At 44.3% G+C, this 19,898-nt stretch overlaps 1 protein-coding gene across 1 annotated transcript in view; it reads left to right on the forward strand.

Annotated features, from left to right (window-relative positions):
- LOC146810766 (histidine--tRNA ligase, cytoplasmic-like) overlaps positions 1 to 19,898 on the forward strand; it is a 127,742-nt gene that overhangs the window by 57,042 nt on the left and 50,802 nt on the right. The window contains exons 7-8 of the mRNA XM_085617799.1: positions 9,693 to 9,791; positions 9,889 to 9,982. Coding sequence (XP_085473925.1) covers positions 9,693 to 9,791; positions 9,889 to 9,982 — 193 coding nt within the window. The remainder of the gene's footprint in view (positions 1 to 9,692; positions 9,792 to 9,888; positions 9,983 to 19,898) is intronic.

Consider the following 19,898-nt stretch of genomic DNA (forward strand, 5'->3'; position numbering starts at 1 on the left):
TACATGAATGACTTTGGGGGATGGGGGGGGTGGGGAGTGAAATCGTACCTATGGGTTAGTAGGAAGTGAACCATTGGGCTGCTTTAGGACTGTCACGGGCGCCTGAGACGCGCACAGTCACCATAAATGTGCTTTTCTGCCTGACCCTAACAATGACAGAATTACATTACGTACAAGCTTAGTTGCCTCAAACCTCACACGTTGGATGTAAAATTAGATTAGCCTCAGTAGGGTCCACTCCATGACTTTTTCCCCACACTCCTTTTCATACAATACGGAGAGGGACGAGAAGGTGCAAGGGGGCGAGCAACAGTGGTGAGTGGGATGGGGGGGTTGGGCATATGGCCTGAAAACACATACACTCCTACGAAGTGCTGGAGCTCAAATATAATAAAATGCAACTGAAAGCTCACAAGCAGTGGAAGGACACTTGGCGCCACAAGGAAGCGGGACATGAGCTGTGCTCCACAAGAGTCACAAATGCATGAAGAGAAGTGAAACTAGCATGTTCTGATCAAACGGAAGCAATGAGATGAGAGAGGCGATGAACCCAAATAATGATAAACAAAGGATGGGCTCTAGGCCCCTTGTAAGTAAGCAAAATGCAAGCGACAATGCATGTGCTGCCTCCAGTGAAGCCTAAGAAGGAGAGGGCATTAATGCATAAAGAGTACGCCAATCTTACTGCAACAGACGTTCGATTGAATATGAATACGCCACCAGTAACTACTGAAAATACCTCTACATCCTTTTTAAACTAAATTGAGAGCACAAAATAAACAGCAAAGCACATACTTGGGGAAAAAAAACATACTGTATTATTTATGCTGAATTCTCAGCTCAATGTAGACCAGACAAAAAGCACAACATGGCTGAGACCAAGTCTGGATCGGACGTTTCGTCTGCCCACGTTTCGATGACAAATGCCAGATCAAGCATATAAGTGCACATCATTTCTGATAATCAAGTTTATGTTTAACTAGGGACCGTGCGTTAATGAGCATACCATAAAACATCTTGGAAAGTCCTGGTTGCGGAAGCTTAATTGTATCAACAGAGGGACTGGCTCTAATTTTCTTGTAGCTCAAGCATAAATTGCACAGATCACATTGCGTAGGCTAAACCTGCGGGTCTACTGGGACACAATTAGGGTTCATACCTGCTGTATTTAGTGCTAATAGATCTTTCCTGGAGTATTTGAGACTAGGCTCTATTTCTGGTGGAAAACGGGCAGGGGTTGTGGTTCTGGGTGTGGTCCAGGCGCGAATGGGTCCAGACGGGCTTACCTTGGTGCGCCTACTGCACGCGTCCGCTGCGCATTGGTGCCATAGTCCCCATTTATGCCAGAAGGAGTGGGGTATAGAAAACAACTATACCGCTGATCTCCAAAATGGCGTTGCCAACGACGAGCGAGTGTGTTGCCCATCCCTCCACTCAAACAGCCTGAAAACGCTGCGGTGGACTGGGGAGAAGAAGACCAACACGATGGTAGGTATGTTCGCAAGGATTTATATAATATACAGGTTAAAAACCAACTCGGGTTAACGTATTCAAATTAGGAGCCTATTCGAACCTAACGTGCAAGCAGTAGTGCGGTGGTTAAGAAAGACAAGCAAGCTGTAATGCGATCGTTTAAAACAATGTAGACACCCCCATGCAAGCCTGCGTGATTAGCAGTAATTAAAAAGTAATGAAAAGTGGTCGCTCACAGTACACACATCTGTGGCCTATCCGTACACACCAGTGGGCCCCCCCCCCTCTGCCTGGTGATGGACAATCAGGATGTGCAGGGCACACCGTAGGTCCCATTGTGTTACTGTCTAGAGTTAATGCACAAACAACCCAACTGTCAATCTAAACCAGACGTGGATTCCATTGGCAGACAGATGCCCAGGTTGGTAAAGCAAAAAAATTCCCACTTTCTAAAAGTGGTATTTTCAAACACAATTTAAAAACCACCTTCACAGAAAGATGTGTTTTTGAATCCTGAGTTCAGGGAACCCAAACGTCAAATCTTTATCCCTTCCCAATTGAAAGGCAGCTCCAATGATGACCTGTGGGAGAGATAGTCCTTGCAATAGAGAGAAAGGAAATTAGCAGTGTTTCACTGTCAGGACATGTACAACACACCAGTACATGTCCTACCTTTCACATACACTGCACTCTGATGATGGGGCTACCATGTTAGGGGTGCTTTTCATGTAATAAAAGGGAAAGTTTGGGCCTGGCCAGTGGTTGCATTGGCCAGGTCAACATTGCAGTTTAAAACTGCACTTGTAGACACTGCAGTGGCAGGCCTGAGACAGGTTTGCATGTCTACTCATGTGGGTGGCAAAATTAGTACTGCAGGCCCACTTGTAGCATTTGATTTACACAGGGGCGACTTCTCCATTCGGGCAGAGGAGCGTCGCCCCACTGCTTTCTCGCAGTGCGAGAAGCAGGAACATAAAATGGTATTTTAAATTCCATGTTTCTGCTTCTGGTGCAGGGAGAAAGCAGAAGGCAGGGTATACCTGGTTGGGGGTGGGCGGGTGGGTGGGTTGTGTAGGAGTGGCTTGCCCACTGTTGTGGGCCCTGACCGTTTGGTCGGCCCTCTGGGGCCGACCAAACCAGTCATGGCACTCTACATTTTCTCTATGCAGGCATCATGCAGCCTACATAGAGAAAATGGCCTCCCTACAGGTGCCCGGCTGGACGCTGTCCGTACCAATCACAGTGCTACCATTGCAGCATTGTGATTGGCTTAGGGGGTAGGAGAGAGGATGCCTGTTCCTGGAAAGCAGCAGGAAAACGTCAAACGCGGGACCCGGCCACGAGCGGAGACTGCGCAAGACCATGTCAGGTAAGTTTTTTTCAAAGTTATTTTTCTACCTCACCGCCACAATCCCCCCCCCCCCTTCCTCCCCCCCGCAAATCCCCCGCCCGCCCGTCATGCGACCCACAACTGGATTTACAGTCCATGGGCACACACAGTGCACTTTACGAGGGACTTACTAGTAAATCAAATATGCCAATCATGGATAACCAATCATAATCACAATTTACACAGAGAGCACTTGTTATTTAGACCTGATAAGCAGTGGTAAATTGCCCGTAGCTAAAAAACCAGCAAAAACGAAGTCCAAAGTACAGGAGGTAGAGGCAAAAAGACTGGGGAACCACACCAAGAATGGCAGGTCTAACACCAACAGTGAGTGCTTTTTCCCCCAGGGTAAAAAAGGTGTATTAAAGCGTACTCCAACAATAGCAAATGGATTTGGGGGTGGAAGTTACAATAGAAGTATAAATGTGCCAGTTGAATTAAGTATTTGTTTTAATCTAAATACTTCGCTTTGCTGCACCTTTCTAGACGTATTGGAGGGGGATAAACTGGGCATGCCCACACAGTATGCGGCACAGGTCCCTTGTTGCTTTGGGTGGCACACATTCTAACTATTTGTTTTGCCGGAAAAAAGGTACCTCACAACCGTAGCTTCTCTTCTTTTTTGTGTTGTTAATCTGTTTTAGTTGCGTGCATATTCAACATGTGCTTGTTCTGAGGGGTTTCCTGGTGCTGGTTTTCAGGAAACAACCTGAATGTATGTCAGTGACTGGAGATTGAGACGGTCTGTTGCTTGCCAGCTGCCATGGCCACCACACCCATTAGCCACAATATCACCCTGCACTGAAGAGTGTACATGAAAGGTGTTGTGTGTCTTTTTTAAAGGGTCCCAGTTAAGAGGAAAAAATTTCCTTGGCAGTCTTGTGGCTTGATTAAAGATAAAGATAAAGATAAAGGTTAATACTGAAGAAGTCAACAAAGTACCAATTTTCTCCTGACATCCAGAAGGAAAAACGAGCCAAGCAAAAACTCCAGGTGTAGAATCCAGAAGAAGTCCAAACGTAGGGACTAAATATGTTCCAACACTTGTTTCTATGGTGGTTGTCTCCCTTATGCACAGACAGTCCAAACAGGAACTGACAAAATAGAAAAAGGCTCTACTTCATCTTGAAAAATATTCTGTGGACAGACCACCATTTTGAGAAGAGTTGGTTATAATATTTGTACACATCCCTTTGCAGACAGTCATTTGGTAAATTGAGAAGTCACAATTTCCCATTCTTTATTCCACGCTGGATTCCAAAGTACTGCCACTGCACTTTATACATGGTAGTCGGAAGCTGGGTACTTGTTGCAGTCCCCCTCCACCCTCCCACACACACACACCTTTTGCCTGGTATTTGATGCACCTTTGACTCAAGTGTACTGGTTACCTGCTAACTAGGTCTCCAGTACCAATGTTCTTTTCCCAAAATGTACAATTGTTTACCCAATTGGCAAAACCTTTAGCACCTTCTGTAAGTCCCTAGTAAATATTAACCCTAGTACCTAGAGCCTGAGGTGCTAAAGAGGGTCCTTAAGGGCAGCAGCACAATTTGTCACCCTAAGGAACCCCTCCGCAGGCTGCGTGTCTTGGTGCAGACAAAAGTGAAAACACAACATATCACATCCATGTGTGCCATGTCCCTAACACTGCATGTAATATTAGTAAGTCACCCCTACAGCAGGCCCAAAAGCCCTAAGGCAGGGTGCTGAATATTACATGTGAAGGCATACCTGCATGAGCTGAGCAGATATAACCATGTGCTGGACAGTCCTATTTCTGCGAGTACTAGCGACCAGGGAAGCCATTTTAAGAACATGTGCTGGACACGGGTGAAAACGAGTTCCCCAGCTACATGATGGCTTCACTGAAAATAGAGATGTTTGGTCTCAAACATCTCGTATTGGTAAACCCACACTGATGGCAGTGTTGGATTTACCAATACATGCACTCAGATGGCACCTTAGAGGGGCCCCCTGAAAACCTACCAGCCTCTGGTGTCCTTGCTGACTGGTTTCTGCCAACCTGCCACCTGAGGCGTTTTTCTGACCTCCTAGGGTGAGAGCCTTTTGCTCTCAGGAGACCCAAAACATAAGCCTGTCTGGGAAGCGGGTTTAACACCCCCTCCCACATAATGACCTGCTGATTAGCCTCCTTGGCCGGTGAGAGAAAGCTCTGCCTTTCGAAGTAAAATCCGTCTTACTTCAAAGGAGAAGAAAGCACCCCCCCCCTCTCCAGAGCCCGCTTGGCACCCGGACAGGCAGGAAAATGACCTATTCAGGTAGGCATGTCACCCCCGGGCTAGTACAACCCCTAAGGTGGGCTACTGCAAGGTGAACATGATTTTTCAGAAGTAGCCATCTTTGTCAGGGCTTACTTAGGAGTTCTGGGACAGGGTTATGCCCACTTATCACAGGAAGTGATCATATATTGGGTGTAGTGACCCCAAGATTCAGTAGCACATTGACTGCTACCCTACACTCCCCTAACTCCCATACATTCAGTATTTAGGGGAGTCCCTGGCACCAGAGAAGCAGATCCTGATAACCTACGAAGAAGCACATAAAGAGCCACGAAAGCAGACTGAAGAGAGCATCTGACTTGCCCCAGTCCTGCTGTCCTGTCTGTTGTTCTCTGTCGAACCTGTGCCAAAGACAACTCATCCTGCAGCTTTGTGCCTCCAAAAACTGGGAGAACTTCCTGCCTTCAATAAAGTTTAAGTGGGACACCGGTGTCAGCAATGTTCTCCAGAGCTCTAGTCCATTGTGGTTTCACCCCTCGTGGGCTCCCCAACTTCGCCAGCAGCCTATGCACGCAAGCCCCCTCAACAACGAGTGTTAACGGAAAGAGAAACCCAACACCTAAAGACACCTCTGCATCCGTCGCCCCCAGGCCGTAGAGAAGAGGACCCTAGGTGTCCCTACGTCATGAGCATCGCAAGCTTTGAACCCCCCTTTGAAACACATCATGACGCTGGTGGTGTACTGCTGGTGCTGCCTTGGGGTTTGTCCACCACTCACCTTAACTCCTGGAGATTAACCCTGCAAGTCGATGTATTGTACCATTTGAAATGGTTTTCTAGTACCCATCCACAGATGTCTCCACTCAATACATGTAATCTTCATGGCTAAGATTGCTCTTTGAAGTACGGAGTAGTTCTGTTGAGATTCTGACAAAACGTTTGATAGAAGACAGGATGTTCTTGTTCATCAATTTGTAATGGAACTGTTTCCACTTTTGTCAGAGCTGTTTGTGGGTTTGAGACCAGGGAAAGTCCTCAAGCACATTTGCCCCATTCTGCAGATCAGTTTCTATTGGGGGCAATGTGCTTGACGTGCTCTTCCTCTAGAAAGAGACTTCCTAATCGGACTTTTAGTTTGTTGCACCCACCAACACCATGGAGAAAATTCTGCTAGTTAATCCCAGGCAGTTACTACTGTGCCCAAGAGTAACCATAAAGATGTCTCAATGTCTTCTGCATGCCGCCCGTGTGAAAGCTCGGAGTGTATTCTCCTATTTTTCCTTCACATACTGCATTTCACCTCAAATTCATAAATTCAGGCGTGTGGCTTCCTATTTTCTGGAAGCTTCCATATTCTTTTATATTTTCATGGTCACGTGGTATTTTTGCTTCCCAGTCCACGATGGCTTCCTTTTCACTACGATCATCATTACTTACTAATCCGTTATGGCTACCATTTCACTTGCATGTTACTTCCTGGTTTCTTGTTTCCTTTTCCTGTTTATTTCCTATGAAAGGAGCTTTGAACTGCCATTCGAGTCCAGTATTTTTAGTTGATGTTCTTGTCACTTGAAGATCCAGTTCATCGCTATCAAATTAAGTTACTAGCCTGAGGTAGCCTTTCTTCACTTCCTGCAGCCTTTGTTTATAACTACTCCCCAGGAAAAAAACAGCATTGCATAAACCATACACGAAGATGACCTTCATGTATCCTTCCCCTCCATTTGTGAGGGAAAGGAGGGGCATCATTACCCTCTTGCGAAACCAGTAATAAGCACAAGACCCTGGTAAACAGGCAATATATGGGTAGAAGAGGGTTAAACACAGAACCAGCTTGTGTTCTTGTTGCACCAATCCCACAATTACCACCTATACCTGCTGAATCATAATTTGCTTCCACCACTGTAGGTTAATGAGATGGCTTCACCCAAGGGATGAGTGCAGAACTCCAAGAACCTGATTATGAGTGGTGATATTCCACGACTTGTCATCACGAGTGGCTAGATAATCTCGAGGTCCGGAATTACTGCATCTGCAAACTCAGGATCTGGTAATCCTGTATCCGTAAACTCCAGACTCCATAATTCCAGGCCTGGAAACTCTGGGCTTTGTTTCACTGTGTGAAATTGCTGCAGGGGCTGAGAGCACGAGCAAGCCTGGCCCCCACCAAACTACTATAGTACGAGGGAGGGAGAAACAACGTGTGCCCCGGATAGGCCCAAACATTTCCTGGAGTCCCCCTTCTGCTCCTGACCACCTCCCGAAGCAGCAAGGCCAAATGCAAGTATGCATGTAGTCTCATCCAGAGCCCTGGGCCAGTGATTCCGGCTGGGAGCAGCTAGGGCCCCCACCTGCATTGAGGGACAAACTAAGCAAATAAATCAGGGATGAAGGCCAGCCTCGGGCCAGTGATTGTGGCTGTGTGCAGCCCCTTCCATTGCCACTCAGGACACCACCTGGGAGGGAGCAGACATTGATTGCTGTAGTCTTCTCAACCTGCTCTACCCTGTCCTAGTCGCAATGAAACCTCACTCCGTGCCATGTTCCCCCACCCTTCCTGCTTATATGTGTCTTCTGTATTGATTAGCTGAAAAATTTGAGAAAATGTTGCTTGAAGAATCAGGGATAACACGCAGGAAAGGGCTGTTCCCTTTGTCTGTATAGTTATTCCACGTTTGAGGGACAACATTTATCATTTGAGATTATACCGTTTTAGTGAAAGATTCTGTCCTTCCACTAATTCCACACCACATTCCAGGAATCTCCTAATCAGGTAGGCCTCAAGCAACATAAGCCCAAAGGAGCAGGAATAGAGGTAAGTGTGGTGTTTCAACAAGAGAAAAAAACACTGATCCGGAGATTTTATAGAGTTGGAGGTTTTAAGGACTGACTAAAAGCCCTAAAGGACAGCCAAAAACAATAACGGTGTAATAGCGAGGTTGAGAGCAAATTGGGATAATAACGGCAATTCTAACAGGCTGCTTGGTTTCCAGGCAAGGAGAGAGGGGCCGTCATGTCCTTTAACCTGCTGCTTCTATAATTAACTCAGAAAAACTGCATTGGTGATGCAACATCTCGGGTATTTTGGATCCAGGATTTGGTTCTGCGCTCTCTGACTGAACTGGCATTAGGGAATGTAAGGCAGGTAGGACACCTATCAGTAAACTTGAAGGAGATTCAAGTCACAATTAGGATGATGGAGTCCAAAAGTGCCAAGAATGTAGGTGAAATCGTAACTTTCCAGTCACCCTGTGGCCTCATGGTTAGTGGACTATTGAAGCCTCCTGAGGCAGTGGGTCTGTTATCTTTCAAAACCATTTTAATGAATATTTATGCGGATTTGGATTCTGTTGTCGTAATATTACAACATAGTTTTCGTGGAGCGGAAGAGAGCTTTCTTGCAGATGTATGGGAGTAGTTTGTCTCTCCAGAACTACTTAAAAAGCATATTAATTTCTAGCCAGTTTTTATGGGTACATATGCTGTAGATTGCCAAAGTTTTCTACCAATTTGTTTCTCTTGGTCAAACTGCTCCAATCCCATGGGAGGAGAGGGAGCAAAGACTAAGTAGTGCTCAGCTGCTTACCTTGTTTGCCCTGTGTAGCGTGGTCCGAGTCCTAATGTTCAACAAAATCCATCAGTTTCTAATTGAATCATGAAATTAACCCTGGAGCAGATAGCAAATTCTCCAAAGTTCTTTACAGTTTCTTGCTCAAAGAACTGGAAGGGTGGTTTTCTTTTGTACTTTTCTGCTATAAGGATCTGCAAAATCTGTCCCCAAATCAATATTTTTCTTTGGAAAATTATCCTATTCTAGAATTATTCAGTTTTCTTCGTTTCTCTTACCTGCTTTTTTGCCATTTGCATGCTATGTTTCTCTTTTCATCTAAATTCACCTTGACCCCAACTCTCGCTCAACAAGGAGAGTAGTGCATCATTACAGAATTGGTTCGGTAGTACAAAAGACTGTTTTGTACAGGAGTGATGGAAATTAGCCCCTTCTTTTGCCACATCAACTTAATTACCTCATGTTAGAGTTGTCACCCCCACAGCATGCACATCCAAGACCAACATGGTCTAACCAATATCTGTTATTAGAAGAGATGAAGGTGTTATTGTGTGTTCGTGTTTGTGAGACATCTCATTGATGCAGAACGTAGGAACTACACTGTTTAAAGGGCAAAAAATGCTTTCATCTGTTGGCCACAAGATTTAGTGATTTCTGTTTTATTCTTGATGACCTACATTTATGAGTCTTCGTGTTTGGCCTGATCAGACCAATACTGCTAAGCTCTAGAGCGTTCATTTAGGCTTGTCCTTAAGACATTTTTCTAGACTGTCATTACAGATAATCATCAAGTGTCACCAGCACAAGCCTCAAAACCATTCTTTGTTGGCTTTATCACTAAACATTTCACAATAAAGGACGTAAGTGGAGGAGCCCCAAAAGAGCCAAAGTTCTTGGACGCTGTTATCTAAAGCAAAGAAAATGGCATAGATAGTTTAATGTCATAATTTGTAACACAGATATGGAGACTCATCAGATGACAGAAGCACATTCTAAAGGTTGTATTCTGTATTTGCAGGTCAATGACCGGCGGATTCTCGGAGGCATGTTTGCAGTTTGTGGCGTTCCAGAGAACATGTTCCGCACTGTTTGCTCCTCTGTAGACAAGTTGGACAAGGTGATTGTTTTATGCTTGTGCTCCTTGCCATTAAATGTGGGAAGAGATGGTTCTATCCCTGAATGTCTGTTTAAGGTTTCCTTTTGCTCTTTTTCAGACTCCCTGGTCAGATGTGAAAAAAGAATTGGTCCAAGAGAAGGGGCTTAAACCTGAGGTGGCAGATCATATCGGAGACTATGTTCAACAGAGTGGTATGTCCTATCAAAGAAATTTGCAGCTCACATGATCTTTTAGCTAAGTTGTCAGCGGTGGCAGTTCATATTCCTACAACCACTTAAACCAAAATATATATGCTGATCATTTTATCTTCAAGTTCCCTTATGTGACAAAATGTGAAATGCATAAAACTAGCTACCTCCCAAGTAGAGAATATTTGGTTCTGTGGATTTTATTTCCAAAACCAATGAACAATATGTGCAATTTTCCTTGGCAGTTGCTTTTACAGGAACAATGAGTACAATTTTCCTTAATAGTTACTGGCACAAGTTGCCTAAATCAGCTGGTCACTCTAAGATAGACTTTTTTTTTAATAACATATATCAACATTGCCTTTTGATGGGTTGCATGATAGCATACGACAGCAATTAAAAATAATGCTGAAAACATATTGACTATTCATGCAAAGAACAGCCACTACAAACTGAATTCATTGAGACATAATAATAGATGTTATTAACCGTATGAGATTCATTCTTTCATCTTCAGAAGGAGGAAAATTTCCATTAGCACATGTTTGACTTGGCCCTTTCTGCAGGGTCATACCCAAATGTTTGCCTTCACTCCTCCATGCTGGTTTTGTTTTTGTTGGCTTTTAGGGGACCAGCTGCTAACCAGTGCAAAAGTGTTTGTGCTCTCTCCTTAAAACATGTTAGATTGGCGTGATTGGCATATACCGTTTGGCATATTTCATTTACCTGTAAGTCCAAGCTAAAGTGGTACTACCTGTGCCCTGGGCCTTTAAATTAAATGTTACTTGTGGGCCTGCATCACTGATTGTGCCACCCACTTAAGTAGCTCTTTGAACATGTCTCAGGCCTACCATTGCAGCCTGTGTATGTGCAGTTTGAACTGTCATTTCGACCTGGCTCTAACCTTTCTTTTTAAAATATATAAATCACCCCAAAAAGTAGGCCTGAGTGTCAGCCCCAAGGGCAGGGTGCAGTGTATTTGAAATGTTGGATAAGTACTTTCAACTTTTACATGGCCTACCTGTTCCATAGTATAGCATTGCAATTACCTATTGCATTTTATTAGTAACATTTCAGATTGGGAACAGGTAACCCCTTAAAGTTTGGTGTCTCTGGAATCGCAATTTACAATCGTAATTTATGGTTGAGTTGGATTTTAAATTGCAATTATGAAAATAAGGTGAAAAAGAGGGATATCAGAGTGAAAATGGGTTAAAAAATAATGATTACATTTATTATAAACAATGAAAAACTGGTTAATGAGGGCCTGTCCCTCAAGGGTCATTCCTGTCGTCGTTCACAATTTTTCAACACAAGAAAAGAGAGATATCATCTGTAAGTTGGGGTGGGTAAGGGTGGCGTAGAGTACAGGCCCACTTGAGATAGAATGTCGACGTTTCGAAGAAGTAATGGGTGCATTTTTATTTGAAGGTGTGCAAATTTGAGAACTTTGTATGTATTTGTTACTTTATGCTAATCATATGCATAATCTAACTTGTATTTCAAGTCATGAAGGTCACTATGACTCAATTGCATTATAAATGAGTCTAGGACCAGGGGCTAGACAGAGGGCTCAAGGAGCCGACTGCCAGTGCCGGAGCTAGACAGAGAACTGAAGGAGCAGGCAGTCGGTGCCAGGGCTAGACTGAGGACTGAAGGAGCAGACCGTCGGTGCCAGGGCTAGACTGAGGAGTGAAGGTGCAGACCTTCGGTGCCAGGGCTAGACAGAGGACTGAAGGAGCAGACCGTCCGTGCCGGGGCTAGACAGAGGACTGAAGGAGCAGACCGTCGGTGCCGGGGCTAGACAGAGGAGTGAAGGAGCAGACCGTCGGTGCCAGGGCTAGACTGAGGAGTGAAGGAGCAGACCGTTGGTGCCAGGGCTAGACAGAGGACTGAAGGAGCACAAGGAGTATGGAGCATCACATCTTCTGTGTGTTATTCAAGGCGGTTAACAAACCAAGACGATCCTCTGGGCACCTGAAATCAGACTACAGAGACAAAAAAGAATTAGAATAGGATCATGATTTGCCACCACTTTTGATTTAAGCTAAATCTACGAAACAATGCCTAGTAGATTGTAAATTCTGAGTGGGGTACACTTTCAATCTGCTCTCTTCAGATAATTTGGATTTTTTCAGATGTTTCCTGGAGCACAGTGAACAGGGTCTTCACTCCGATCCTTGATTGAGCGGCATCCAGTGCCAACTATGAAGTATTGGAGAAATGCATTCTCTCTGTGTGACTCACATCCACTCTCACTGCCAATTCCGCACAACCGCTGAGCTGTTCTACTTTTTGTTGTATTGCTCAGCAGTGCATTCCAGCAATCAATTTTTAAGTCAGTAATAGCCTGGGCAGTGCTGCGGTTTTGAAGTCCAAGAGAAAAGAAAGGGCATAGTCTGTGCAGGGGGTTTAAATAGTAGCTGTGTGAGGTCACCATTGAATTCACTTATTGACACAGGGGATAAAATGGGGTCAAAAATTACCCCTTAAATATTCTTTTATAGACCTGAGCTGCAGCTCATGTGTTGGAATGACTTCCATTTTAGGAGCATTTATATTCTGCATATTCAGATTCCTCCATGATTGCAATGCATCAGGCATGGGTTTTCCACCCATCTTATTGGGGTCGGGTGAATCAGTTAGCTTGAACATCACCGCCACAGCATCCATAATGTTAGAGCAACAGGCTCAATAGAAGTTGATGCACTGGTTGCTCTTAAATGTTAAATGAATGCAGTGGGACACCCCACAGCTAACCAGTCTGTCATAGGACAGTAACAGATCATAGGACAGTGACAGATCTCGACATACTTTAGCTTGTTTCTTGTTTATAAATAAACTTAAACCTTTGCTACCCTGAATTGGCACCTCCATTGCTTCCCTCGTTCTAGACAGCAAAGGAGAGCGGCTGAGGGTTTTGGCGGACGCTTAATGTTCTCTGTGCTAAACTAAGCAAACAGTAAGATATCAGAATCTCAGGAGAGGAAGAGGAAGACAAAAGCAGTGAATCCATCAGTAAGTATAGAGATGGATGAGACAGAGGAAATGTCATCCAATAGAAGCATGGGAAATACCTAGGAGTCCTAGAGAAATAAAGGGAAGGGTCAGGCAAGGCAAATGTCGCCCCATCCACAGTTACCTGTGGTGAAAATGTAAGCACTAAAGTCCTTTTTGTATGTTGGCAAGTTCTACTTGCACGAAGGGAAGAGTCCAGACACCACGGTTAGTTTACATATGATTTTAGCCAGGAGCCTGTGAAGGAGAGGCGAGGTAGGGAAATAAAAAGTCAAATTGGAAAATCATGAAATAAGTCAGTCAGTTAAGCCAAGTAGAAGAGCGAGAAAGGCAGGTAGCCGTGGGAGCATTGAAAGCCATTCGGTCGCCTACATGGAATAGGACAGGGACAGAGAAGGATAAAAACTGCATACTGAGGTGAAGTTGAGGCTGGATGAGTAGATTAGCTATGGAGAAATAAGTATATTGATGGGAAGTGAATGGCTCATAAGGGAGCATGCGGTATTTTAAGTCAGAAATTTAGAGGGGGCTGTTAATTTGTGGTCTGTTCTCTGTAAGAATCTTGCAGTTCTTCTATTGCAAATCAGCAGGATTAATGGAAGAAATTGCAGTGGGTGGTGACCCGCAGACATGTTGTAAGGCATGTAGGTTTACAAGAAGGAAAAGAGGTTAAGTAAAAATTAAGAGCAAGGATTCGAGACTTGGTCAGCAACTATTTTTATATCTTTGTGGTCATGAACGTAATATTAAATTGCGAGTCAGGGGTTGAATGTGTGGGGCTGATCCCCAGTGTGTGGTGGAAGAATGGTTATGGGGAGTAGTCATGAAGAGTAAAAAAACACTAATTCGACTAGGCACTGTAAACCAGGCTAATACATATACTGTGCGGGGTCTAATGCGTGCTATCAGATTTTGTTTTTGACAATAATGAGAAAGTTTGATCTGTTGAGCGCGGGGCTCCCGGAACACTGATATTATATATATATATATATATATATATATATATTATCTACTGGCGGTCGCCAGTAGATAGTTATAGTTACAACCTAGTTTCCATAGGAAATCTCAAAATTCTATTTTGAATAACTTTGGCGCCGGTTGACGAATCCTCGCGAAATTTTCAAAACTAATGGGGCGCTCCGTTCAGCTCCTACCATGAAAGTCTCGGGGTGATTCGTCAAGGGGGGGCTGAAAAAAAGGGGGGGACCCAAAACGCGTTTTCCCCATGCATTTTTCCATAGGACCTTTAGTCGCAGCTACAGCCCGAACGGCTGAACAGAATTACGTGAAATTTGGTAGAGAGGTAGCCAAAAGGTCAAGGAAGGGCCTTTTGCAGGTCTGGTGTAAATCTGTTAAGTATTTCCTGAGAAAATAGCATTTAAAAGCATATCAATATCTATACGCGGCCACCGTGCGCGCACTGTGCGTGCACCATGCCGTGCGCGAGCGCAATTCTGATTGGTTGTTAGATGTCGGTAAACATTCGAATCGGTCGAAACCAGGAAGTGTCGGCTGCCATTTTGTCTCTCGCAGTCTGAGGGGGTGAAAAAAAAAAAGGTGGAGAACGTGAAAAGGGGGCAGAGTGGACAGTTTCTGACCCCCTAGCCTTGGTCAGGGGGTCACAGAAGGACCCCCAAGGGCGAAAAAAACTATTTTTTATTTTTTTTTAAAATCGCACGGTGCGCGCATGGCGAACCGTGGGAGCTCGGTGCACGAAGCGCACCGAGCGGCCACTGTGGGCGCACCGTGCGCTCACGGTGCGCGCACGGTGAAAAACCTGGAAAAAAAAAAATAATAAATACATAACTTGGCATTTAAAAAACCGTACAAATTCACTGAAAAAAACATAGGTTTCACACACGTTATAGTTACGAATTAGCATTTAAAAAACCTTGCAAATTCACTTAAAAAACCATAGGTTTCACACATGTTATAGTTAGCTGGACATTTCACTCGTAAAAAACCAATGAAATTCCCCCGTTATAGTTAGTGCAGGCAACTATAACTCACGCGACCGCAATCCTCTGCTGATGACGTCAGATATTACATCACTGATGACATATGTGTCTTTATGAAAAATAAATATTTGTAATATATGTATAGCTAAAGATTAATGGAAGAAGACATGGGTAAATAAGTGTCTAAATACATTGATGTAATATCTGACGTCATCAGCAGAGGATTGCAGTCGCGTGAGTTCTAGTTGCCTGCACTAACTATAATGGGGAAATTTCATTGGTTTTTTACGAGTGAAATGTCCAGCTAACTATAACATGTGTGAAACCTATGGTTTTTTAAGTGAATATATATATATATATATATATATATATATATATATATATATATATATATATTATATATATATTCACTGAAAAAACCATAGGTTTCAGGGGTGTTATAGTTAGCTGGACTTTTCACTTGTACAAAACCATTGAAATTCCCCCGTTATAGTTAGTTCAGCTAACTATAACTCGCGCGCCCGCAATGCACTGCTGATGACGTCACATATTACATCACTCATGACATGGTCAGTGACATCACTCATGACATCTCAAATGACATCACTGACGACATCATCCAGTGAATGTGTGTTTTTCTGAACATTTTATATGTTTTATATATGTATATCTCAAGGTCGATGGAAGAATAAATGGGTATATAAGTGTCTAAATGGATGATTTGTTTTTGAAAAATTGATTGTGCAACTGACTGATTAAGTGTATCATAGTGAATACATGGCTTAGTGAGTAATGTTTAAATATGTAAATATCTGTATCAGTCTCTCACTTTGTGTATAAGTGGCTGCATGGGTTGGTGAGTAGCTACATGGGTGTCTATATAGGTTATTAGTTGGTTTTTTGAGTATCAGTCTGAGTGTCTGCATGGTTCGGTGGGGGGTGTTACGTAGTGCATAGGTGCATGAATGAGTGACTCACTGTTTGTATGTGTTGAAGACAGCATGTGTGCAGGACTGTATGGGTGGATGAGTGTGTGTAAGGGTGTGTTAGTGAGTGAATGACTGTCTCAATAGTGTCTTTATGAGTAACTACATATGTTTTAAACTAGTATATGTGACTATTGGTGTATATAAGTGAGTATATGTGAGAGTGAGAGATTGAAAGTGTTCCTGTATGAATAAGTATGTGTTCTATAAGTGATTGTTTAAAAGTATGTGTAAGTTTCCGTAGAAGTAAGCGTGGTGGTGTGTGTATAACTGTATATGGAAGTAAATGTATGTTCGATTCTTTATTAGCATGAGTGACTATGTGTGTGAGTAACTCTATGGATGAGTGGCATTGTGTAACAGGATGTATAGGTGTATGAGTACATATGATGAGTGAGTACATGTATGAGTGACTGTATAGGACTGTTGGTGAATGAGTGGATGTGTATGTGGATCTTAGAATTACTGAAGAGGTTGTTGTAACTGGTATTGGTATGTCCATTGTTTTGAAAATTTTAGTCACTATTTTTGAATGTGTGTATCAAAGGTTATATTAGGGTGAGAGGAGGTCTGCCACTCTATCACAAGGATGATGTCATCCGTGATGTCATCAGTGATGTCATTTGAGATGTCATCAGTGATGTCATGAGTGATGTAATATGTGACGTCATCAGCAGTGCATTGCGGGCGCGCGAGTTATAGTTAGCTGAACTAACTATAACGGGGGAATTTCAATGGTTTTGTACAAGTGAAAAGTCCAGCTAACTATAACACCCCTGAAACCTATGGTTTTTTCAGTGAATTTCTGAGGTTTTTTAAATGCTAATTCCTAACTATAACGTGCCTGAAACCTATGGTTTTTCTGTGAATTTCAAAGGTTTTTTAAATGCTAATTTCTAACTATGCCTACAGAGATAGGACATGTGAAGAAAGAAGAAAAAAAGCACAGAAAGAAAAAAAAGAAATGCAGAAAGAAGCAACAGAAGTCCTCAAAGACGAAGAAAAGTGCAGGAAGAAGGATAACGTGCAGAAAGAACAAAAAGAAGAGCAGAAAGAAGCCTTGTTGCAAAATCATCCTGTACCCTCAACTTTTTCAGACGGATACTGGTGGTAACTGAGTCTGACTAACCAGTCCTAGAGCCAGCGCTATGTTAAATGACACTTAGAATACAGTGAAAACACCTACATACACTAGGGAACGTTATGCATTGGGGTCCCCCTGTGATTAGCATGACCTCCTCTGTAAGCCCCTAGTATATAATAGGGCAGGGGGATTAAAACTACCTCTTAAAACCGGCCACAGGGCGTTTTTGCACACGTTAACTCAGGCCCCGTCCCCTCCCTTCACCACTGTGTAAACACGCCCTGGAGTCCGTTTTTAGTTGGGAGATTAAGTTCATTTGAATCCTGAGGGTCCCTAGGGTCCAACTAGCCCACTAGGTACCTCCAGTAAGTGCCACAGAGCTGCGTTGCAGAGAGGTGTAAAAAGTGGCACGGCCTGGACCCCCTCTCTGCAATGCAGCTCAGTGGCGCTTACTGGAAGCACTTGGTGGGCTAGTTAGCCCCCAGGGGCCCTCAGTATTGAAGGGAAATTATATCCCCAATTTAAAACGTGCCATAGTGCGTGTTTGCATACGTCACCTCAGGCCCCGTCCCCTCCCTTCACCACTGTGTAAACGCGCCCTGTGGCTGTTCTAAGTTGAGAGATTAAGTCCCCTTGAATCCTAAGGGTCCCTAGGGTCAAACTAGACCACTAGGTACCTCCAGTAAGCGCCACAGAGCTGCGTTGCAGAGAGGTGTAAAAAGGGGCTTGGCCTCAGAACACCTGTCTGCAGCGCAGCTCCCTGGCGCATACTGGAGATGCCTTTTGGGCTAGTTGGCCCTCAGGGACCCTCCGTATTGAAGAGGAATTAATTCCCCAACTTACAACTCGCCAGGGGGCGCGTTTGCAGAGTGCTGCAAGGAGGGGGCGTGGCCTCTGGCGCGATGCCAGTCTTTTATTTATTTTAATTTTTTAAGAAGGGGCGCTGTGTGGTTCCCCTCCTTATTCTAATTTATTGGCCCTGATGACCCCATCCCCCAGGGCCTGTCTCCTAATTATATTTTTTTTAACCCAATCCCCAGGGCTGGCCACTGTTTTTTATTATTTTTAAAAAAAATATATTTATAGACACACCTAGGACATGCTGGACAAACCGTACGTACCTACCACCATGACGATTTGCGTGATATTCATTAAAAGGCGACTATGCATACAATGAATCCACGTGGAATGTATTTACACCACTAGTGAAGCTCTGACATGTCTGATGCCCTACCGTGCCTAATCCCGGTAGACACCCTTGTCGTTTATTTATACAAACATGGGTAGCTATTGACGGGCACATTTAATACACGTGCACACCAAGCCAGTCAAAGGGGATTCGACAAAAATTCGACCAAAACTATGCAAGAAACCCCCTCACGGTTAATAAAACACACATCCACTGCCGGATGTGTAATACTTTTTATTTTACTCTCTGGAAAGGGGACGAACATCACTTGAGAGTCACAGCGCGCTCCTGGCAGAGCCCAATGCTGTGTTACACCCACCATTGCCTGCTGAGTGCCACACACCTCTGTGTTGTATTCCACTAGCTAGTGCATATGCTATGACACTCTCTAGCCCATGTGCACTGTAACACCACCCCGTGAATATGTCATGCCACACTTGTCTTCGCACGGGTTATATTGCCCCATCTAACGTGCCTTCCTCGATGCCTATGTTATAACGCACAGTGCTATGCCATACATATTAGAATCTGGGATCCATATCTTTGTCACAGTGCATATGCAACGTTACACTCACCAGCACATATTTTATATTACAACTTTAGAGACTAGTTAGGTTACACAACACTGCCCTGTGCATATTACACTGCAAGGCGCATATCGCATAGCACGCGCTAGTGCCTGTGCTATCTCGCGCTCGCCAATGAATCTGTCATTGCGCACAATGTATTGCATATTATATTTCACGCCCGGTTCATCTTGTATCACACTTTTTGGTGCATAGTTTATACCATACACTATATCTAGTTTTCATTTTCAATCGTGCTCTCAGGACTATGTTCTATATAACACTGTGTTCACCTACCCTTTTCACGGACATTACATTTTGCGATAGGGGGTGGAGGGTCAGGGGGTGTTTCTGCCAAGTGAGCCCGGAGTCACAGTCACAAACGTCCTCTTCTTCCTGAATAAAAGTGAGATTATGCTGCATACTTGTTCATATTTTAAGTAGTTCGCACAGACACGTTTTAAAAACAATAAAGTTCCTAATACCCGCCTTCTCTGAACAGTTAGCTTGCTGCCCCATCCCCCTCCTCCCTATCCTCTGTTGTGTGAATCCATGGACTAGCCTCCTCCCTCCTGCCATGCATGGTCTGATGTGCTGCCACTGCCCTCAATTTAGTATGATGTACCAGTCCACTCCTCCTGCCCTCCATTGCCCAATTCTATGCCCCATCATTGACCTCCTGCTTAAACTCTGTGCTTAGCTTGCTGCTCCTATTCTCCTTCCCCCTGCCCTCTGATGTCTTTGTGCATGCCCCTGCTCCATCCTTTTTGCCCACCATGTCCCATGGACCTGCCACTCCTATCTACTCTGAGTGTTCTGTTGAGCTGCCACTCCCCTCCCACCTGCCTAGCATTGTCAGATGACTGTAACCTGTCCCTGCCACCTTCACCCTGCCTGTCCACATGCCATGCCCCTATCCTCTTCCTCCTGTCCTACATGGTCCATTGTACTGCCACACCCTTCTGCCCTCCCTGGTCTGTTGTGCTGCAACTGCTCCTCCTGCCTGCCCCGTGCGGTCTGTTGTGAGGCCCCTTCCCCTGAACTTTCTTGTCTGTGCACAGGTCCTGACCCTCCCTTCTATCCTCCATCGTCCTTTGTGCATGCCCCTGCACCCTCTT

This window comes from Triturus cristatus, chromosome 7 (assembly GCF_964204655.1).
Source record: "Triturus cristatus chromosome 7, aTriCri1.1, whole genome shotgun sequence".
NCBI classification, from domain to species: domain Eukaryota; kingdom Metazoa; phylum Chordata; class Amphibia; order Caudata; family Salamandridae; genus Triturus; species Triturus cristatus.